Genomic DNA, 24,232 nt, shown 5'->3' on the forward strand with positions numbered 1-24,232 from the left:
AGAGGATGAGCAGGCACGTCAGTCAAAGGAGCATTCAAAGCTGCTTCAAAAGGAATAAATAAGATTACTTTGAATGACGACACGCATTGACTGCGAATACATTCGTCTTCAGTTTTTGTTCTTCTTTTGAACAGTGAACACAAACCCACGATCTTGCTAGTAGGCCGTATCGATCCATAACAAATTAACAAAACAGACAACCAGCACTAACAAAGTTGAACAAAAATTAAAAAAACAATAAAAAGTGAAACTTGTGCAGATAATGCAGAGTTGCAGAAGAGGTAGAAGTGGAGGCCATGACAAATTACTGGGAAGTGGAAGAGGAAGAAGAGTCGAATTTGTAGTGCTTATCGACGGCTACGGAGACATCCCAGGTGCAACTCAGGCCCTGCGGAATGACGACTAGATCGCCGGCGCCGAATTCTACGGCCTCCGAGGAGCTCTTCATGTGCGCCTTCACCCTTCCCTTGAGTAGATAGCAAGTCTCCTGGGCGTCGAACTTGAGGGGAAATTTCCCCGGAGGACAACCCCACCTGCAAACACCGCCGACAAGGATTTATCATTTACGGGTTTCGATGAAGAAAAGCTAAAAACTCTCCGACCGGACCAACGGAGGGACCTTACTTGGGCCAAGATTTGATACCCAACTCGGTCAGTCGCGATTGGGAAGGATTCCTTTCCACGATGATGCTAAGCTTCGCCTGTTCACCGCTGTTTTCTTCCCCGGATCTCGGCTCTGTATTAGCCATTAAAGAGGAAGCAGGCAAGGAAGGTGGCGGCTTTCGTGCCTTATTTTTTATCTTGCTTCTTCTCTTCTCCTGTCCGTAGTATTAAGGAGGAGAAAGACGGAATCTTGGCATGGAGAAGTACCGAGGACAGGAACCAGGACAAATCAAGATTATATAATGAAAGAGACGAATTGTCAGGATACGAGAAATTGATAGGTGAGAGGGGAGAGACTCTGCAACAGTGCCGCTTGTCTCTTCTAGTCAAAGAGTTGACCAGAGTTTCCAGGCTGACGTGGATCTTATCGGCGCCGTGGATTAACCTAGAGAGTTTGACGGTTTGACTGGGGGCGATCGGTCTGTAATTCGCACGAGTTGGGTTAAATTTTAGTTTCCTATCGGAAATCGGAACCTGGGGAGTTTTCTTCTTAGCCTCTTCACTTCTCTTTCCCTCTCGTCCACGATTGAGATGAAGCTAGACTGGGATCGAAACAGAGACCGACTCAAATTACAAATTGTACCCAGCTACGGCAAATTTCTTCCCTTCTTCAATTACTCTATAAACTTAACCTTCCTTAGTAATTTGAGTTAGTCTCTGTTTCAATCACCGTAGCTCTAGCTCTTTCCGTCACCGAAGAGATTGACATGCCAGAGAACATCAACCCACAATAAAAAGGCTCTCACGAACTTGCAACAATGGTAGATCAGTAGAGTGGGAAATAACCAGGTTCTTCTAAAGTGACCGTTTCAATGGTGACCAACCATCCTGCAAGACATTTTACTCGCAACAACAACATGCTACCTCAAACGCAAAGATTGTGCAACAGTAACTACTCTGGTAGTTAAGATCCTCCATTCACATTGAGGCTTTGAAACTAATATACAGCACCCACAACAGCCGAAACCATTATAGACATAAAAAACAAAAACAAGAACAATTGTAACATTGGAAATGGATATTGGAGAACGGCCATAAGTAAATCATTGATGAGTTCTTTCGAGGATCAACATGACCAACAAAAGAATGCAGAACACCATGTTTCTTTTCAACTAAATCTGCCTCCAGTAGGTCAAAATCAATTAATACCACAATTTTAGACCTTGCCAAGAACTGGTTCTTTGCTTGCTCTTGTATCAGCATTCATACACAAGTAGCATACATATAAGTTTTAAGTTCACATGGCAGTAATTTTCCTTTAAACTGTTCATTAATCATGTAATACTATGCTGACAACTAGAAAGAAGCGAAAAAAAAAAAAAGATTTCTAACAGCACTTTGTAGGGGTTTGATTTGTACGTCTCCTCATGCACATAGGCTAGCTGCTTTTTGCTACTTTTCTTTGTTCAACTTGACCTGTCACTGGGCATTGCATCTCTGTCCAACTGATTGGAACCATTGTTGCACCTGCAGTTTCACCAAAATATCATCTTGTATTTAGTGAAAGACGATTTTGCAATGACAATGCCAATAATACTGGAGAAGAAACACATCCTGCTTGCATTAAGTGCGATCGAAACTATTTATAGAAAGATTTTTATGGTGCTGCATTATCTCAAGGGAGGAGATTTGAGTGATGGTAGTTTCCATATGTCACATAACAGCTCAAAATCTCACTGCCATGCAAGTTAACCTCCATGGACCCAGTTTTTTCCCATCCACAGCAATTACCATGCAAGTCCTCCCCTCAGTAATATTTGATTAGGACCACTAAAAGCTGATTAATTTCTCGTTCGCACAGCAGTAAATGGAGAACTGATAAACAGTGGGCTGCCTGAGGTTTTAGCCCCTTAATCTAGTTGGACCATGCTCAACAATATCCAAAAATTTGAAGAGGTTAAGAAAGGGCAGTCCTGTAATTTCTGATTTAATTAGTTTAGTATTCTATTTTATGTGTTAAATCAGGGGTAGTTTAGATAGATGACTAGAAGTAGTCTTATGCTCTCTACTGTAGAAGGGTATTTATGACTTTTATCTACTGTGTACTTAAGATGAATGTTGGTCAATCAATATCCTAATCTAGCGATTGAAGAAATAGATGCAAGTTAATTTGTCTTCTTCAAGGTGTAAAATCTCAATTGTACAATAATTAATTAGCATATTGCTAAACTTTGGCTTATGCCTTTCACATAAGAAATCCACACTTAATAGATGTTGCACACCCTATACTCCTGCCAGCTCACTTACTCTAGGGGAAGAGCAGTCCTAACTGGATGCTATATAATCAATCATATTCTTCCCAGTGTTCAGGATGGTCAATCCCCATTATTTTTATTAGATCCTTCGTTGTCATTGTTTCCTGTGTCTCCTGGCATCTTTTGATATGTATGCTATCTTCTTGTTTTTCAACTAGGTCAAGATAGCAGCGTGTTCAAGTTCCAAAAAGGAGATAAATGATATGATTTGATTCACAAGAAATTGTACGTCCCTACAGATGTCACATTCTTTGAGCAATTATCATATTTTCTGACAAGTCCAAGAGTCTAGGGATGATCCCAACGTCTCCTCCATGTCCAATTCTAATACTTCTTTTTTACTGAGCCTATATCCTGCATTGAACGTGAAGAAGCTGAAGTTCCTTGTAAGCTTTTGCAAGTATACAAAAGAAGGGAAAAACCAGTATTACCACCAAACAACCTGAGCAAGTTGATACAGATTATGCTCTCACAGTTAATGCCCCTCCATTGTCCAACTCTTTTGAAGATCTTCCTCAAATCAATTCTTCAGGTTTAGATATTTCTTATTGCAAATTCCAAGGGGTGTTTGGTCTTGCACCTGACATCCTATCTCTATCCTTATTTCGGTGCCCTGCTTCAATTAGTGACATATTTGAATTCATCAAAAGAAGGTATCAGTAGGGTCCCGGGGGGCGGGGGGTTGTAAACCTAAACACCTAGGTGGTCTCTCCATGGTAAAACCCCAGATTCCGCTTGATACACTGATCTGGACCCCCTGTCCAAAAGGTACCTTTTCCATTGCCTCGACTTATAATTTCCTCAGCAACCCCAATCCCCCCTCCCCCCGAGCAAATTTTTTTATCTGGAGCGCTTGTAGGATCAAAATCCTTACCTCGGATTCTTTAATTCAACGTAGAACCCCTGTCCGGGATCCCTCTTGCCCCTTTGCTCCATAAACTGCCACCCATGTCCTCTTACTATGCCATTATGCCCATACTGTCTGGACCAGCCACCTAAATAAAATTGGGTTTCAATACTGCTCCTCACAAAATTTGTCATCCACTATCCTCTCAATCACCAGTGCTAGACTCCCAAAGCATGGAAAGTTGTTATTCTCATGTTGTGTTGGTCATATCCTTTGGGCCTTATGGAAGAAAAGAAATAGCCAAAAATTCAATTTTAAATCTAACCCTATTGAAATATTGATAGATAATATTGCAGGTCACGTAACAACTTGGCTCTTGACCCGAAAGGAGCTTAGTAGCCTTAGCGGCTCCAATCTTAAAGAGAACTGGCAGTTGGTAGCTGGTCTGACACAGCCTACCCGTCTCCCGATTATGGCAATGTGGACTCCCACACCGACAGGCCCCTACAAACTAAACTTTGATGGTAGCATTTTTGGTTGTCCCAGTCCTGTGGGATATGGCGGAGTTATCCATGATGAAAATGGTTGTCTCCTTTTCACCTTTGCTGGGTTACTTGGATTTTGCGACTCCACCATTGCAGAACTCTCTGGACTGTTCAATGGGCTTCAGATCTTCTAAAGTTGTCCCATGGGCCCCCTCTGTATCGAAAGAGATTCAAAAATTGTCAAAGATTGGTGTGCAAAGTCAACCTTTACATTGGGATATGTACTTTGATATATGTAATTTAATTTCTCTTATAAACTGTACTTGGAAGCACATCCCTAGATCTGCCAATCATTTGGTAGACACTCAGGCTAAGTTGGGTATTTCACTCCAACACCTTGTTGTGGAAGAAGGCCCATTTAGTTAGGTTTGTACTCTTCTCCTTATTTTTTAATAGTTTATACATCCTTATTTCAACAAAAAAAAAAATATATTTGTTAAGGGACGAGTTAGGGTCATATAAGTTTCTCGGCAAGATTAGTTGCTCAATCAATTAACCTTCAATGGCAATGTTTTGGAGTCATTATGGCCTTATGATTGATCACAATGAATTTTAAAGTTTTCGAGGGTTGATTGATCAATCCATTATACACCGGCTTGGCAGTTCTTTGATTGACATATCGTGCCTTACAAAGGTAGATCGATCATTTTTATTACTCTTGCCTGCAACATTCTAGTTGATCGATCATACCAACAAAGGTTGATTGATCAAGCTTTATAAACCGACCTATCAGCATCCTAGTTGATCGATCATGACTATAGAGGTTGATGGGTCATGCCAACAGAGGTTGATCGATCAAGTTTGTATACTGAGTGTTTGTTGCTTGTGCATGATCAATCAAATCATATATAGGTTGATTGATCATGTTATTTTGCAGTGTATAGAATTAGGTTCAAAGCATGATTTAGGCCAATTCTAAGTGAATGAAAAGTTCCAAAACATTTGTATGAGTTTTGAAAACAGGGGTTTGGAAATAGTTTGCAAGTCTATGCTCCAAAAGCAAATTCTTACCTAAGGTTTGGAAACTAGATGGCTGATCTCTTTACATTGCTAAAGTTCTTGAGATTTTTCTACTTAACCTAAACTCTAGGTTTTCAAATCTTCAGTCCTCTTCAAGGTGATTCTTCAATGTGACTGAGTCTTCATTTTAGCTTCAGGTCTTGCATTGGATTTGTTGTTTCTTGCTCATAGACCTTGTAAATAAGTCACTTGAAGGAAATTGTATCTGAAATGCTATAAATTTCAAATGTGTTAGCTTACTTAGCTTGAGTTTTGTTATCATTGAAATTTGGGAATGAGTCAGCCTAGGTCAACACTCACCACACAAATAACCTGGGGAGCAGAGAGTAGACCTTGACCAATGCATACAACATGCTTTGATACCATGTTGAAATTTTAGGAGTGGAAAATAATTCATTGACTATTTTAAAGTGAGTACAGTGGTCCTCTAGTTATAATAGAGAAAATACCTAGAATTAGAGTATTATTAAAATTACCCATGTCCCAATTACATCCAAAGTCTATCTCCTGAATTTAAGTCCTAAAACAAGTAAGAAAATGTAACATAAACAAAAGACTAATAATACTAAAGAAAACTCTTTGGTGAGATTCCTTCTTGTGAGATTCTTTTAAGACTCTACCACATTGATTCTTCTTTGGTCAAGTACCTACAAGCATACTCTTTTGTCTTGAAACACCAATCCGGGAGTGTAATACAATGGTAAATGCCCTCGGTCGCAAGATTAGCCTATTGTCCACTATGAGTGTGCAATTTACTAGTTTTGAGAAGATCAAAGATTACTATGCTTCCTGACCTAACTTTGGTAAGGTATACACTGAATTGCGAGAGGGACAACGACACATCATCGATGACTTTTATCTCTAGGATGACTATTTATTTCGAGCAGATAAGCCGTGTTCCCCGCACTCACTGCAAGACTTTTTGGTTTGGGAACTCCATGCGAGAGGACTCGAGGGACATTTTGGACGAAATAAAACAATTGAGGAGGTGGAAAGTCGATATTACTAGCTGAACTTAAAAAGGGACATCACAAAACTGATTGGACAGTGTAGGACATGTCAATTGGGTATACATAAGAAATAAAACACTAGGTTATATATACCCTTACCAGTCCCTACATGCCCTTGGCAAGACCTCATCATTGATTTTGTCTTAGGTCTACCACGTACCGTTCGGAAAAATGACTCCATCTTTGTTGTGGTAGATCGTTTTTCCAAGATGAGTCATTTTATCCCTTGTGCTAAAACTTCCGATGCATCTAGAGTCGCTTGATTATTCTTTGATGAGATAGTCAAGCTATTCGATCTTCTTCAAACCATAGTTTCTAACAGGGATGTCCGCTTCATGAGCTACTTTTGGAAAACTTTGTGGCATTTCATAGGTACACAATTGAAATTTTCTACTGCCTACCATCCACAAACTAAGTCGATAACCGCAGTTTAGGAAACCTACTTCGATGCCTTGTTGGTGACCATCATTGGACATGGGACTTAATTCTTCCAGCTACACAATTTGCATACAACAACTCAGTGAATAGGTCAATGTGTATGAGTCCATTTCAAGTTATCCATGGGTATCAACCTAGGAAACCTTTTGAACTCATACCAATGTCTCCCCATGCTAGAGTTTCTGAGTCCGCCGTCTCATTTGCACATCGAGTCCATGAATTGCATGTTTAAGTTAATAAACGTATTCAGGCAAGTAATACCCAATACCTACGTTGATATGCACAAAAATGCTAAAGAATTTAATGTGGGTGACTATGTCATGGTTCAAATTCGATCCAAATGGCTACCTTCTGGGCATGCTTGAAAGCTACAAGCCCGTAGTGAAGAACTATTTAAGGTGCTGAAAAGAGTAGGATCTAATGCTTATGTTGTTGATTTGCCACTTGAATTTGGCATTAGCTCCACTTTTAACATTGAAGATTTGATAGCATATAGGGGTCCATCCATTCCTAATGATCCATTTTGTCTGACCGACTCTACCACTTCGTCAAATACAACACCTATTCCCACCCTTGCAACCCCTTTAACTCCTTTCCCTTTTCCCCTCCCACCAGCACAAAAAAAAATCATATTGATGTTATTCTACATAAATAAGTGGTTTTTACTAGGAACGATGCAGTTCAACGTTTCTTAGTAAGTTGGGCAAGGCATCCAGACTCAGACAACACTTGAATTTCTCACAAGACACTGCAACAGTTGGATCTGGATTTGTTCGAGTATTAGAGCCACGAGGAACTACACTCGACGGGGTCAAAATTTGCCTACCCCGGGAGAGTTGGTGGGGATACCAGTATGCCACTAGTCGCCCGAGTTTACACTCGGAGACATCGGGCCCCACAAGACCCACCATGTTGTGGTTGGGTGATTCCATATTTTTATAATTCATTTTATTTTAGTTTTATCTTCTTGATTTTACGAGATTCATCAATTAGTGATTTATCTCCTTTTTTGAATATTGAATTTTTGTTTCTCTATATTTAATTGATTGTAATCGGACTAGTGAGGAGATTGATGATGAATTAACTTTTCCTTCACTGCTCTTCCCTTCCGGATCTCTCTCTTCTTCCTCTCTAATCTTTTCTTTCTTTTTCTCAATTCCTCTTCTCTTTCTCTCTCTCTCTCCTCTTTTCTTCCCCAATTTCACCATCAGAATCATTAAATCGTGCACGTTCCCCATTAGAAAAGAACAAACAACAGTGGCCCGATCTAGTGTCAAAGTAGAGTAGAGAGAAATGACCCACATTGCTAGTGAATTTATTTGGGTTAAAGAACTTATGGCTTAGTTTGGGTTTGTAATCAACAAGCCCATGGAAATGTCCTATAACAATAAAGCAGCAAAGTTCATTGCAAGTAACCTAGTCAACCATGAACCAAACACAAGAGTTTTTTTTTTTTTTTTTTTTGTTGATTACCATTTTATAAGAGAAGCGGTGTTGTCTAGAAAAATCTCTGACCTTTTATGAAAGATCTTCTAAACTACTAGAAGATGTCTTCACAAAAGCCTTCACCCAGAAAGGAGTTCCTTCTGTCATGTACCAAGCTGGGCTTATTAGACGTATATGCTCCACCTTGAGGGGGAGGGTTGAGTGATGAGAGGTTAAGAAAGGGCAGTCTCATAATTTCAGATTTAATTAGTCTTGTATTCTGTTTTATGTGTTAAATCAAGGTAATGTAGGTAGATGACTTGAAGTGGTCTTATTCCCTTTATGTGTAGAAGGGTGTTTATGGCTTTTATCATTACCGTGTACTTAAGATGGATGAGGGTCGACTAATACCCAAATCCAGCAGCTAAAGAAATTGATGCAAGTTGATTTCCTGCTTCTCTCTTTCAACTTGCCTTCCTCAAGGTGTAAAATCTCAATTCTACAATATTCAATTAGCATATTGCTAAAACTTGGCTTGTGTCTTTCTGTAATTAACTTATTTCATAGGCGCTAAATAGGGTAAATTTGTTATTTTATTCATTTTGTATGTTTGTTAACGGCATACTTGTCTTTTGGCATACTTGACTTTTGATGTAAACATTTGCACATCGAGTCCATGAATTGCATGTAAACTACTAGAAGATTATCTTTTCTTTTGCATACTCATTGGAAAAACTTTCTCGTACAGCAACATTTCTCTTTGAAACCGCTACCTTTCTTCATCACCACATAAAATAAGTAAATACTGCGTAAGGGTTTTTCAGCTCTCCATGTTTCAGCAATCCAAAAACCGGGTGCTTCATCCCTATTTTTGCATCTAACAACCTCCCTTTGATCTGAACCAACTATTTTCAGTAGAATATCTCTTTGGTGAACACAGAATCAAATCTCAATTAGTCCAACTTTCATCTATGTTGAGTGGAAAAAAATCTGACATTGAAAAATGAAAAGAAAAGTTAATAGGTTATAAGGTTGAGCAATAGGCCTCCCAAATAGCTAGTTTTTTTGGAATGGAACCGGGCTCAACCTAAAACCTCAACATGGTATCAAAGCAGGTTGTATGTGTGGGCCAAGGCCCAGTTTGTGATCCCCAGGTTATCTGTGTTGTGGACTCCATAAGGTAGGAGTCTGTGTGTCCCATTAGAGGGTCTGTGTCCACATCTCGGGCCTGTTATATACAAGTTTGGACGTGACGGGAGTGTTGAATAGGAAGAAGTCCAACATAGAAAAACAAGAAGAAAAGTTAATGGGTTATATATTGAACAATAGGTCTCCTAAGTGGCTAGTTTTTTGTGATGGAACCGGGCTCAACCCAAAACTTCAACAATCTATTCTGCTTAAACTTTCAGTCCAACATTTCAAAGATTTGATTCAATTTGTTTCCTTGATCTCTAAAGTTGAGATTTTAAAAAAAAAAAAAAAATCAAACTATGTTATTTCAAGCTGATGTAGGGTTATTTTGGTATTTTATATAGTTGTATGTTCCTCATAAGATGGTAGGAAGTTTACCTTCACCTTAAGAGTTCTATGTTTCAATTTTTAGTTTAGTATGAGTTGTATTTAGGGAGATAAAAGGGTTTTTGTATAGAAGGGCAATATTATAAACTTTATTTTCACTTAAGTGGGTTTACAAGAAAGGGGGAGGTCAAATTCCTGCCCCAACGAGTGCTCTCTCTCTGCACTTTTCTTCTCTTCTCCTCCTTGCACTTCTCTCCTCCTTCATTACTTTTTCTCTTTTTTTTTTTTTTTTGAGTAAAAGGTGTAAATGTTATTTAAAAGAGTGAAGAGTACAATACCTAACTAAAAAGGGCCTTCCTCCACAACAACGTGTTGGAGTGAAACGCCTAATTTAGCCTCAGTATCCACTAGAAGATTAGTTGATCTAGGAATGTATTTCCAATTACATTGCAATTGAGAAATTAAATTACAAATGTCATAAAACAGATCATAGTGCCGCCAAGGAGGTTTAGAGGATTTCTCGCACCAGTTGATAACAATTTTTGAGTCACCTTCGATGCAGAGAAGGCCCACTAGACGTTGCTTGAAAAGTTTTAGTCCATTAAACAGTCCAAAAAGCTCAGCAGTGGTTGAGTCAGATAGTCCAATTAGCCCAGTGAAAGTGAAAAGAAGATTTCCATTTTCGTCATGGATAACTCCCCCATACCCAACAGGGCCTAGGCATCCAAATGCGCTTCCATCAAAATTTAATTTGAAGTGTCCCATTGGAGGGGACCAAGTTTCTATAGCCAGGGGACGGGATGGGTATAACATGTCAGCTATCAGCCGCAAGTTTCCTCGTAAGTTGGAGCCTTTTAAATTTCGAAATTCTGTGCACATGAGGATCCATGTGGAGACTTGGCCAACAATATTTTCAATCAAAATATTACTAGGAGTTGATTTTAGATTGAATTTTTTGTTATTTCTTTCCTTCCATAAAGCCTTTCCTTCCAACACAACATGAGAAAAGCAGTTTTCTGAGCTTTGAAGGTAAGCACTAGTGACAGTGAGGATTGTGGATGTGAAATCTTGAGAAGGGCAGTACTAAAAACTGATTTTGCTGAGGAGGCCAGTCCAGACAGTGTGGGCAAAATTGCAGTGTAATATGATATGGGTGGCTGTTTCGGGAAAAGTTTGGCAGAAGGGGCATGAAGGGTCCTGAATAGGGGTTCCTCGACAAATGAAGGAATCGGATGTGAGAATTTTGTTTTGACATGCGCTCTACATAAAAAACTTTGCTCAGGGAGGCGCAAGTAAGGACCATGCAATGGCTGAGGGATGGTTGGTTTGAGGGGGGTGGGGGGAGATAAAAAAGTTATAAGCTAAGGCAGTAGAAAAAGTACCTTGTTTGCATGGAGTCCAAATGAGTGTATCGGGTATATTTCTGAGCTGTATTGAAGATAGATAGATGATGAGGTTGGAGGCCTCAAGCGCTTCAACATCCAATAGCGCTCTTCGGAGGTTTAAGTTTCATTTAACAGAATTGGTCCTCTGGTTTGAAATGGTCACATCCTTATTTCTAGCCACAGATGGGATAAAAAAATGACTGACATTGATGCTGCTCGGCCCCACCCACCAATCAGTCCAAAATTTTGTTAGATTACCCGTTCCGGTGTAACATTTGACTGCTTTTTTGAATTCAGATAACAATAATACAATCTTTTTCCACACAGGGGATAACTTATTATGTCTTCCACCTTCGGTCCACCAACCAGTAAATCTGTTTGCTTTAGCAGCTACAATGGTTCGCCATATCAAATCAAGATATAAGTTAAATTTCTAGATCCATTTTAAGCAACAAGACAGAATTTGTTGTAGCAATATCTCGAATCCCAAGGCCACCCATGGTTTTTTTGTTTACATACCTCTGCCCATTTCACGAGGCTGTACTTCCTTTCAGCATTTGGTCCACCCCACAGAAATCTCCTTTTTAGGAATTCAATTCTTTTCCGGACGGAGGCGGGAAAACGAAATAAGAAGAGGAAATAAGCAGGAATACCATGTAGGCAAGATTTTATAAGGACAAGCTTACCTGCTTTGGACAAAAATCTTCTTTTCCAGGAGGCAAGACGGCCTTCCAGTCGCTCAATACCAAGCACTTTTGGAAGGTAGAGCAAATGACAGAGGGAGTCCCAGGTAGGTACAGAGAGGATGCAATTTTACAACCTAAATAGCTAGCCATTGAACTTAGAGCAGAAGGGTCATTATTGAAACCAGTAATGGAAGATTTTGTCCAACTTACTTTTTGCCCAGAAGAAAATTCAAATAAGTTGAGCAGAACCTTGATATGAGAGACTTGGTTCACTGTACCTTCACCAAAGAGAATGGTGTCATCTGCATACTGAAAAAGTGCGATATCTCGATTGGGATCATCTGAGATGGGGCTAAGCCAGCCAGAACTTTTTGCAAGACGGACCATCGATGACAGGTGTTCAGCAATGACGGTAAAGAGGAAGGGAGAAAGAGAGTCACCTTGCCTTATGCGTCTAGTTGTGTTGAAGAAACCACACGGGTTTTCATTAACAAGGACAGAGTAAGATACAGTAGATATGCAACTTCTCATCCAAAATTTCCACCGGGTCCCAAAACCCATGTTGTCAAAAAGATGATCAATTAATTTCCAGTTCACTCGGTCAAAAGCTTTTTCAAAATCAAGTTTCAGGACAAATCTGGGCAATTTGGATTTTTTGAAGGAGTCAAGGAGTTCATGGGCCGCCATGGGTGAGTCCAGGATATTTCTTCCATGAATAAAAGCGCTTTGACAAGGGTTAATGATTTTGGGGAGGAGGGATCTGAGCCAGTTTGCAAGAATTCGACCAATGATTTTGTAGTAGCTAGTGGAGAGGCTGATAGGTCGAAAATCTTGAGGAAGGGCTGAATTTGCTTTTTTGGGGATTAAAACAATGAAGGAGGAACCCACAACTTTGTGAGTGACGCCGACTTGGTGGAAATTTTGGACAATAGCATGCACATTCGGTTTGATTGTATCCCAGAATTTGTGGTAAAACTCACTGTTGAAACCATCAGGGTCAGGAGCTTTGTCCTTTGGAAGGCCAAAGGAGGCAGAGTCATTTTCTTCAAGGTTGAAGGGTCGTTTTATTCCGCATCAAAAGAAGAGATACGCTTATAGTCCAGCTGGAATAGCATAGGGCGATTGAAACGCTCTTCTGAATAGAGATCTGAAAAGAACTTGACATGAAGATTAGGTATAGAGAGACTATTCGTGATCACCTGATCTCCATAGCAGAGAGAAGTGATACGGTTAGCCCTCCTCCTGGCCGAGGCAATTGCATGGAAAAATTTTGTATTTCCATCCCCCTCGGCCAGCCAGCGGAATCTTGCACGTTGTTTCCAATGCATCGTATCATTTCGAAGAAAATTTGAATATTCAAGATTTAGATGATTTCTAAGAAGTAAATCAGGAGAAGAAAGGGACCTTAAGGGAACTGTGCTCTTCGAGGAGATCCAACTCAGAAATGCGACGACGTACCGAATCTTTCTGGGAAGCAACAGCAGCATGATGGTTGAGAGACCAAGTGCAGATTTTCGCTTTCAGAGCTTTGATTTTGAGAGGGAGCGCCCAGTGATGCACAAGTTCTTGCCACTAGACAACAAGATCAGAGTTGAAGGACTCATTAAGGGTTCAAGAATTTTCAAATCAGATCGGAGAACGCTCCCAAGTAGGGGGGTGAGTACTGAGTTGAATAGGCCAATGATCGGAACCAATTTTGTTTAGGACTTGGCCAGATGTGTTGGGGAAAAGATGGAGCCACTCATTATTAGTGAAGAATCTGTCAAACTTGGAAAGAATAGGGGAGGTTTGGCCACTTGACCATGTGAATTTTTTTTCGAAGAGAGAAATTTTTAAGAGTTCTAGGCTTCCAATGAGATCAAAGAAGCTCTCATTGAGGATGTGGTTCTGATGGTGGGAGGGTTTTTTTCTTATCAAAGAAGGATGGCATTGAAGTCCCCGCCGAGGAGCCAAGGCAAATCCCAAAGTTGGACAAGGAGGAGGATTTCTTCCCAAAAGGAGGTTCGGTCACTTTGACAAGTTGGACCATAGACCCCAGCTAAGGCCCAGGATGTGCCCAAGGAACGGTCATGAAAACGGATGCCAATGGAGAATTTTCCCGACTGAGAGAGAGTGGCATCAATAGAGTTCAGGTTCCAGATGACAAGTATGCCACCAGAGTGCCCAATCGCATCAACCTTTGCCCATTCAGGTTCCAAATCATACCAAAGATCAAAAGCAATAGAATTATCCAAAGATTGTAGCTTAGTTTCTACTAATATTACAATATTGGGCTGCATTGATGATCGCACGCTTAGACCGAGCCAATTCCTCCGACGTTCCATGAGAGGATTATCATTTAGGAGGGGGTGGGGTGATCTCCTTTTTTGGGCAGAGAAAAAAATCATGGTAATATTTGCAGAATATCCACCCTAGGTGTGTCATTTCCATGAATTCCTCAGGAGGGTAATCTTGCTATTGGTCTTTGAGGAATTGGATGAAGTCGGCTTGAGCTTCAATCTGATTTATCTGAACAAAGTTTGCCAGATAATCAGGTCTTGATGTGGGGGGGGAGGGGGATGGATTTGGTGGGAGGTTGTTTACTTTGGCTTTGCCCTTCTTCTTTCTTCTAGAGTAAGTGAAAACGAAAGGGGAGATGGGAAGCTTTTTTTTCCGGGGTGTCTTTGGAGTGAGTGGGAGGAGGGGTGCTGGGAGATTTGGTGGCTGACCTTGAGGCCTCCATTGTATAATATGGCTTGAAGGTCGTCAAAGGGATTGGGCAAAGAATGTGATGGGGGAGGGTATTTAAATACATTGGCATCTATTTGTGCCATTCAATGAGATTTGGAAGGACCTTTGGAATTGAGTCCCATTGATCTTCTGCATCACAGAAGGATCCTGAGTCTAATCTGTTGTCAGTGGGGGAATTAATTTGCTGGGTGAGAGACGACGGGATGGGGGATTTCCAGGTGGTAGTACTGAGAGGACACTTTGGGAAATCGAGGGTTTGAGGGCTCGAGGTGACAGAGGTATCTCTTTTTACAATAACTAATAATAAGTCGTTGATTGAGCTCAATCATTGTCGAACCAAACTTTGACGTCTCTCTAGATTCAATCTTGTCTAAATCAAAATTTCTATAGATTCAATCTTGTCCATATCTTGTAAATGGAAATTTATTCCTAGATCTGCTAATCACTTAGCAGATAATCAGGCTAAATTAGGCGTTTCCCTCCAACAGCTTGTTGTGGAGGAAGGCCTTCTTTAGTCAAGTATGTGTTCTCTCTTCTGTTTGCAATATATTCACACCTTATTTCAAAAATAAAAAATCTTGTCCATATCAAAATTTCAAACTATTTTCAATTGATAGCTTCACAAAAGCCCACAATTGTAGTATAACCTCCTACCTAACTAATAACGTATTTTTAAGATTTCATATGAGCAGAATTCATTTGAGGAATCCTAAGAAATTACCATCAATTCTTGAAAATTTGACAAAAATCCCTGAAAATCTTAGAAGACTCATTTATCCCAAAAATTCCAGAAATTTCATGAAAATCCAAAGTTTTCAAAGAAAATTGTCAGGAAAACAAAAAGAAAAATTCTAGAAAAGTCAGAAAAAATCTAGAAACTCCTATTTGATTTTAGAAAACCTCAAAACTTCCAGAAAATTCTAGAAATTTCAGAAAAAATATCAGAACACTCCATAAAATTCCTATAGAACTCTAGAAAGTTAGTTGAGTTTCCCCTATCTCTTCCATCTGTTCCTTCTCTTGTTTCACCAAGGTTGAAAAGACTGGTCCATCCTTGAATAGGTCAAATGAAGAAGACTCATGAATTACTACCATTATCCAATTCCATTTCAACAAAAGAGTAAGATATAAAGAGGGCGATGAAACGCTTATGTTTCTTTTGGAACTCTACTTTTTGTCAGTTCTGAACTCGGAACCACTTCTATTTTGAACCTCATTCTCTAGTGAGACTTTTCTCAAGACCTCACACAATAGACCTCCCCGTGTGGGCACTGAGCCAAAGGCTCAATTAGACTTCTAGTTCAAACCATGTCATTTCTTTCTCTTGTCCAAATGTACCTTGGGAAAATAGTTCAAACCTTGTCATTTCTTGCTCTAGTTCAAATTTATCTTGGGAAAATAAAATTATCTGCAGTTTTGGGATTGCTGTATATCTATTATTTTGATTTTCTTTGGTTGATCTCTTTCTTTTGCCGTTTATGGCTGATTCTTTTCTGTCCATGACAGATTATTAGTGGCATAAAATTAATCTCATATTATCTCCTCAAGTTTTTCTACTTATTTTTATTACTATTTTCTATTCAAAACCATCTTGCATACTTTTGTTAATTTCAACTTTTTACTCGTGCCACCATCCCTCCCCCCTCCCGTCTTATTTCTTTTACACTTTGTCTGAACTCTAGCTGGGGTTATTGGAGTTCCTCCCTTCATCTTAATAACTCTTTAAAACCTCTTTCAATTTAGCATAGTTTTATACAGTTGGACTTCTTGAAATGGTGTTGCTATTCGGGGGGAGAAGAAAGAGGTGTGAAAGCTTAATATCAAGTTTCCTATTAGCATTTACTTACATATTTTCTCCTCAAGTTTTCCTACTTACTCCTTGTGCTACCCATCCTCCCCCAGCCTCCTTATGTCTCTTACACTTTGTTTATACACTAGCTAGGGTTATGGGAGTTCTGTCTTAATTTTAATAACTTTTAAACCCATTAATCTTTCAATCTGGCATAGTTTCTATTCACTTGGACTTCCTGAAATTGTGTTGCTATTCAGGAGGTGAACAAAGAAGTGCAAGAGCTTAATATCATTGACTTATACTTTTTGGTCCCAACTGGGCCTCCACATTAAGTATCCCCAGCTTCAGGCAAGTTACAGTATAGAATAATGAGGTATTTTGGTTCACAGATTTATCCCACATTAGCAAAGGTCAAGCAGCCATACATAGCCAAAAATCATTCTGAAGAATTACTTTTGTGTGAGACAAGGTGTACAACAAAATCATATTTACACAACATGTTTCATCTCAGAGTCAGCTCGCAAAGGTGGTTACCAAGGTTTAGCATTAACTCACTTGTCATCCATGTTACCCAGTTGAGCATCTAAAATCTATTTAGACCAACTTGAGAGCAAATTTTGCAGGAGATTAATATAAAGGGGAGGTTTGCTTAGTTAAACATTTACTTGTTCGTGTATTTGTTGTTTAGTGAATAACTTATAGTTGTTTCCTACCCAAACTAGGAAGTTATTATCCTTTCTATCTAATATTAATGAATCTTGTGAGTAAAGGAGTACAGGTTGAAACTGATCATGCTTGACCATTTCTTTCTAACTTTGTTCTTATCCCATAATTACAGGTTTCAACATTTTGTTTATAAAATCTTAGTATTCTATTAATACATCTTTGAAAGACCTTTGGATAAGAGAAAGAAGAAAAAAAGAGAGTGAGTGAAGTTATGAGAGATGGAGAAGAGAAGAAAGAAAGGGAAAGACTTTGGAGAGCTCAAGGGAGAGAGAAGTAAGTTCAGCTATTTCCTGAATTATAATCCAGTTTATCATTTTGATGTGAGTCATGTCAACCTGAAAATCATCATTGAACTTCATTTCCTTCGTGTCAAACAAAAAGTAATGTGTGTTTGAGATAGTTCATTCCAAACAATGGGAACCATATCCAATTCCTCATGTTTTTGGCTCTAGGTACTTAGTTTCGTTTATTAATGATTCCAAACGTTCTACTTGGGTGTATCTCCTACAGGCGAACTCAGAAGTATTCCAGGTATTTCAGAATTTTTATAATGAAATAAAAAACTAGTTTAATGCATCAAAAATTTGTCTTCGTATTTTTCACGCTAATAGTAGGTTAAAATTTATGAATAAAAAAATTAATAACTTTTTCAAAATCAAGGGATGATTCAACTATCTTCATGTATGTTCACTCCACAACAAAATGGAGTTGCAAGGAGAAAAAATCATCACCTTCTTGAGGTTGTGCGTATAATGTTGATTCATATACATCTTCCCAAGTCATATTGGGGTGATGTTGTACTTAGTACATGCTTTCATATAAACAAGATATCGTTTTTGGTACTTGGGGAAAATTCTTCTCGAAATATTGAATCAATAGGCTGCTTTGTTTCCCCTTTGCCTTGTACCTGTGGTTGTTTGTGTCTAGTTCATGTGTTTGGTTCCTCTATTGATTAATTGTCTCCTTGCGTAGTTAAAGGTGTGTTTTCTAGGTTATTCACTTATATATAAGGGTATAAATATTATTGCCCATCCATTTGAAAAACATTTATCTCTGTAGATGTGATGTTCTTTAAGGATGTTCCTTTTTTCTCTACCTCTGACATGTAGTCCTCTCCATCTCATGGTGATACATGTGTAGTTGCTCCTACTACTATGGAAGATGTCCTTGGCCAACCATCTCATATTCTAGTACCGAAGCCATTACAGATGTATCAAAGACTAAGGACTCTTAAAACACCAATGATAGTTCCCTCCCTTGTCTATACCAGAATCCTCTTCACTTGTTGCTCTTGAGATAAATGATTTATATCTTCCTGTTGCATTTCGTAAGGATCAACGTATGTCCACTACGGGTCCTCTGTCTCGTTATGTGTCATTTGATTCTCTATCGAGTCAATACAAAAAAATTGCTATTTCTTTGTCTTCCTGTATTGTTCCTTCTTTAGCGTGGGATGCTCTGGTATCTCCTCATGGGAAGTAAGTTATGGATGTTGATATGAAGGCTTTACGTGACAAAGGTACATGGATATTGTGTAATCCACCTCCTGGAGCAACAGTTGTCAGATGTCACTAAGTATTTATTGTGAAGTATAAAGTCAACGAGTCTATTGATCAGATAAAGTTAGATTGGTGGCTAAGGGATATACCCAAACCCATGGTGTAGATGTGTTTTGAGACCTTTTTACCAGCTGCCAGATTGACCTCCATCAGAATTCTCATATATGTAGTTTCAATCTAGGATGGCCCTTGTTTTAGCTTGATATTAGAAATACTTTCTTATATAGTGATTTGGAAGAAAAAGTGTACATGAGACAAACTCCCGGTATATGTTACTCAAGGGGAGACTGGAAAAATGTGTAGGTTAAAGAAGTATTTTAATAGACTCAAGCAAAGTCCTAGGGCATGCTTTGAAAAGTTCAGGTAGGTAGCACTATCCTTAGGTTTGTCTTGCAATCATTATGATCACTCTCTCTTTGTTATGAAGAGAGCATTTGGAATTGTAGTGCTACTTGTGTGTGTTGATGATATCATTTTGTCAGGAAGTGATAAAAAGGGAATTGAAGAAGTGAAGGAACACCAAGTTAAACATTTTCAAACCAAAGATCTAGGTTCGTTGAAATACTTCCTTAGGATAGAAGTTGCTAGAAGGCAGGAATTGTCTTAACGCAGAGGATAGAAAGGAATTGAAGAAATTGGCATGAGAGCATTGATTAACTTAAAGATAAAACGGCATATTGAAGGGTAATTGGAAAATTGATTTATGTTATAGATACTCGTCCCGGTATATCATTTGTTATAAGCATGGTAAGTTAATTCACGGAATGTCCACACAAAACTCATCTGACAATTGTTCGGAGGATATTGAGATACCTAAAAAAGGATCACCTGGAAAAGGGTAATTTTTTTAATCACAAAAATTTATGAGTCGAGGTGTTCTCATATGTAGATTATGAAAGATCTAACCTAAATAGGAAGTCTACAACCGAATATGGTATGTTCGTAGTAGATAATTTGATCAACTAGAAGAGTATAGAGCTGAGTATAGAGCTATGTTACATACTATAAGTGAGTTGATTCAAGTGCAACAGCTGAGTATAAGGTATGTCACTTACTGTGAGCTAATGTGGTTCAGGTTAGTTCTCCAAGAGTTAAACCTACGTGTTGTAGAACTCATGACCATGTACTGTGATAACTAGTATTTACATTGCAAGCAATTTGGTGTTTCATGAATGAACGAAACATATAGAGGTTAACCATCACTTCATCGAAAATGGAATAATGAGTAAGGAAGTTCGATCCAGTGACCAAATTGGCAATGTCTTTATTAAAGCTTTGGGTAAACGTGGGTTTAGGATATTTTTTAACAAGCCAAGGCTTTTAGACATATATACTCCAACTTGAAGGAGAGAATTAAATGTCATGTAGGGGTATTTTAGTCATTTTACCTTATTTGTGCAAGTCTGGATGAGTGTTGTCTAGGTTAGATAGCTAAGAAAAGTCTTTAAGTTACACGTTATTTTGATGTATGGTTAGGGATTTATAGAGATGTGTGTCTCGAGGGGTAATTATGTAATTAGACTATAAGACACTTAAAGGAATAAAAAGAAGAGAGGTGTGTGAATAGCCCCCGTCAAGTGCCTTCAATGCACTCTTACTTCTCTTCTTCTCTCCTTTCTTCCTTCTCTCTGCTTCATTCTCCAATTTTCTATCTTTTTACATCCCTAATCTATGCCTTTGCATGGGTAATTGAAGTACTATGAAATAAACAGAATTACGAACATTTACAGGAAAGGGCTTCAACTAACTAATAGAGTTTAGGAATTACAACAAGGTTGGTTCCCCACACTACTTTGCATAGGAATTGGCTTTTCTTTTCACCCCATAGGGCAGGGATGGACTAACCCCAAAAGACCTACATGAGGTTGGGGTCAGGATAGGGTTAACCTAAAAAACCCAACCTGATCTATGAGGTTTATATTACATGTATACACCTTGTCTTTTCTACAATGTCATAGCCTTTTATAATAAAACACAAGAATGTACAAAATAAGCAAGGAATGTTTAGAAACGAAAATTTTCAATCATATGCATCCAATTATGTTTATGCCCCCTCAGTAATTAAACAAATGACAAAAAAACAGTGAAATCTCCAACTATTTGAGGGCATAAATGAAAATTTTTGGGGACAAGGGTTTGCAAGGATGAGGTAGGGATGGGGTCGCAAGGTGGGGACAGGGAAATCTAACCCAATCATAGGTAAAGAGTGGCAAGCCAGAGTTAGGTTTTGCCATACCTAATAGAATCTCGTTTCAAGCTCTCACATAGGTAAAAGTGAACATTGTTTAACCAAATACCACAATATCCTAATAAAGCTAATTGAAGGACAACAACAACTCATAGAGCATTAGGAATATGTTCATTATGCATAAAAAAAAGTGAAGATGTCAAAGAAGAATTTACCAGATACACTTTCAGCAGATACAACACCAAGTTCATTCTTTGCAGTGGAAAGATAGTAAGCACGTGCATCTCCAAGAGAGAGCTGAGTTTAGTCAAATTTCAACAATAATGCTAAACTCAGATATTCTTCTTAATTGTTTCAACTTGCAGAAAATAGGAGGGGCACAAACAATAATGCACTGCTCAACAAAAGGTAACATAATCTATATCTCAAATAGTCCAGTTGAAAGCATATCCCAGATATGGAAAAGACCAGTATCCAACATGCAGCAGAAAAATGGAACCATGTTCTATATTTTACTTGATCGTGCTGTATGTCACTGCAGACAAGCTAACTTAATAAACTTTCCTTGATGTCTTAAATTTCAAGTTGCAACCCTGCAATCTTCTATGAGGATCTCACTTATCCATCATATTTCTCAATGAAGAAGAAAGAACTCATATCAAGTTTTCTAGAGGCCTACTTCCCTCAAAAGATAACTTGCATTAATCAGTTCCAAGACATGATGGAAGCTTACAGTGTTTCACATGGTCTTTCTTTTAAGACAATTACCACGTGCTTGAGTAAAAAAAAGTAAAAGGAAATTCCTAAAGAAATGTTTTTTAACACTTCAATTACCAAAGACAAGAAAATGGTAAGTCAAGAGGTTTAGGGCTTTTATCACCTCGGTAAGCATACAAAAGGGTGAAATAGCCAACCCCAGGGGAACAGACAAGACACTGCAAAGATGACCTAGCCTATATCATGTACTCTGCAGGTAGCAAACAGCCTAAAATGCCCTCATGACAATGCTCAGGCTATCTGACACTGGTAAGGATGAAAAAGAGTAAACTAAATGCTCCTGAAGTGAAAATGATTAAGAAGTCCCTATCAAGTTCCTAAGCATAGTTATGATAGAAGCTCCAAAGCAGCCAATGGAAAGCATCTGCAATGAGATATAGAACAGAGTAAAAGGATACAACAATTGCTCTGACAATATCACCAGGGTGAAAGGATAGGTGCAGTTCCACTTTATCAATTTCTGTTGCCCGAACATCTTGTTGCCTGCAAAGAAGTGTTTCATGATCAAAATATTGAAAAAATAAAAATAACAAGTTAATAAGTAGCACTCAGCAAAAGGTTCCCGAACAACATGCACAAGTCAATACCTATAAATAATCAGGAAACGAATTAAATTTGGAACACAAGTTCAGGAAATAAAAAAGAGAAAGAAAAGACAGAAAGCTGTGTTCAGGACTAGTTGAGCGTAATCCTACTCGGCCAATAAAGAATAAAATGCATGATCCATATAATGATGCCAAATGACCAAATCAAATCCTGATATTAACTATTTAATAGCTCTTTTATAACCTTAAATCTGAATAAGATTTGACAAAAAAAATAAAAAGAAGTCACTTCTAACCTGGAAAACTGACTGACCCAGTAACAATTGCCTACCTAATAATTCCAGTAAACTTCTCTCTGACAGACTTTGGACCAACACAAAGTATATCCGCCGACGCGGACTTTGCCATGACTTTAGTTATCTGCCACAAGTTTAACAAAAACGAAAAACTAGTTATACTCACACTAAATCAGCTAGTAGGTCCTTGCATAGCCGAATGCTCGCATGCCGAATACAAGTGGGGAATACGTATTGGTGAACACAGGGGAAAGCAGAAAAGTAAAAAAGCGGCTGCAAGCGGGTGATCATGATAAGTCTCATACAGTAGAGGAGGAAAAACGGGGATGACTGGAGCTTACTCGAGCGATGACGATGGAGCCGGGCTCTGGAACAGGACCATGGGCCTTGTGTCCGATGACTTCTACAGTTGGTCTCTGCAGATTGCAGAAAGTAGGACAGTTAAGGCGGGAAAGAAACAAATTGTGACAAACAGAAACTATAACTCAAGCCATATGCCGGAGGGCAGCAGAAGGAAAGAAAAAGGTTGCCTCGTCAGGTGTATCGGTCAAGGGAGGAATGATGCAGCGGCGACCGGAGAGGGAGGCGTAAACGGTTTGGTTATGTGGGGCAACGTAGGTTCCCCTTCCAGCGATTAGACTGGACGCCTTTCCCAAGATTTCTCCGGGAGTGACGAGCTCTCCGACTCCTGTTGCCATGGCCCCCATTCCTCAATCTCTCTCCTCGCGGCAACTTTCAAACAAAGCTCGGAACCAGGGTATCAGACACCGTGAAGGCAGGGTTGAAGACTAACGGGGGTTAGTCAACAAAACGAAAATTTACTTTCTATATCTCATTATTCAAATTTATTGCATTCATCTACATGTTAGTCTGAATAAGTTTATGTGCACCGGAAAATAAAATTTATTTCAATCATCTACTTGTTAGAGGAACAAGTTTATGTGCATTAAAAAATAGTTTCCAGTGTTAGTATCCCAATATGAGAAAAATATAAAAAATAAAAGAATCCTAAACCTTATATACTTAATTAAAACATAATACGTAAACCCCAAATTATATAAAACAAACATGATTACTAATTAATTTAATGTATAATTAAAATATATTAATATACTAATTAATTGAATTAGATATTATATTATTTAATGATTGCATTTTATTGTACATTAGTACAGTAATTACGTGTGCCAATTACATACGCCCTTGATTAATTATAAAAAATAAATAACTAACGTTATAAATAACAAAAACGAATGTAATAAGTTTAGTTATTAATTTTTTAATAACATATGATATACTTTAACCTAAAAAGGAATAATTAAACAGGAAAAATTGATCAAATCATAACTTTAACACACTATATATTTGTACGTATTATTAATTAATAATATGTTTCCTTTAAATTTAAAACCATTGATTTTATTAAATAAAAAATGGGTTAATTAAAACAAAATAATTGATGAAATGCATGATTTAACAATATCTTAATTACCACTATTAAATCACTAATATAATACTATAATTAAAAAATGAATATAATGAATAAATAAAGAATTGTTTTATTAATTACAGAAGATGGATTTTTTACATGGTATTAATTAATAATGTATTTTCCACAAATTTGAAAATAATTAATTGATCAAATGCATATTGTAACCATATTTTATATACCAAACTTAAATATCTAGTTTAATATAGTAATAAAATTTAATAAAAAGAATATATAAATAAAAATACAACTTCTTTAATAACCTAAAAAAGATTATTCTAATAACGAGTTCGTGCCTTTAAAATTAAAATCAATAAATTACAAGTTTAATACATAAG

General features: G+C 38.2%; 2 protein-coding genes across 2 annotated transcripts; both read right to left on the bottom strand.

Annotated features, from left to right (window-relative positions):
• Nucleotides 1-91: 91 nt before the first annotated feature.
• On the bottom strand, nt 92-858 carry LOC137964010 (uncharacterized). Its single transcript, XM_068811272.1, has 2 exons — nt 625-858; nt 92-533 (listed from the first exon to the last, which is right to left on the bottom strand). Exons 1-2 carry the CDS (start codon nt 747-749, stop codon nt 305-307), a joined length of 354 nt encoding a protein of 117 aa, XP_068667373.1. The 5' UTR covers nt 750-858; the 3' UTR covers nt 92-304.
• Nucleotides 859-1,698: 840 nt separating this feature from the next.
• LOC137963788 (uncharacterized) lies at nt 1,699-23,186 on the bottom strand. The gene is made up of 6 exons (XM_068810991.1): nt 22,936-23,186; nt 22,747-22,821; nt 22,441-22,529; nt 21,963-22,047; nt 21,003-21,084; nt 1,699-2,130 (listed from the first exon to the last, which is right to left on the bottom strand). Exons 1-6 carry the CDS (start codon nt 23,110-23,112, stop codon nt 2,042-2,044), a joined length of 597 nt encoding a protein of 198 aa, XP_068667092.1. The 5' UTR covers nt 23,113-23,186; the 3' UTR covers nt 1,699-2,041.
• Between the last annotated feature and the right edge of the window lie 1,046 nt (nt 23,187-24,232).

Source organism: Aristolochia californica, unplaced genomic scaffold, assembly GCF_029961685.1.
Source record: "Aristolochia californica isolate CCGP_79_NKW_82.1479 unplaced genomic scaffold, dmAriCali1.0.hap1 SCAF_4, whole genome shotgun sequence".
Classification (NCBI taxonomy): domain Eukaryota; kingdom Viridiplantae; phylum Streptophyta; class Magnoliopsida; order Piperales; family Aristolochiaceae; genus Aristolochia; species Aristolochia californica.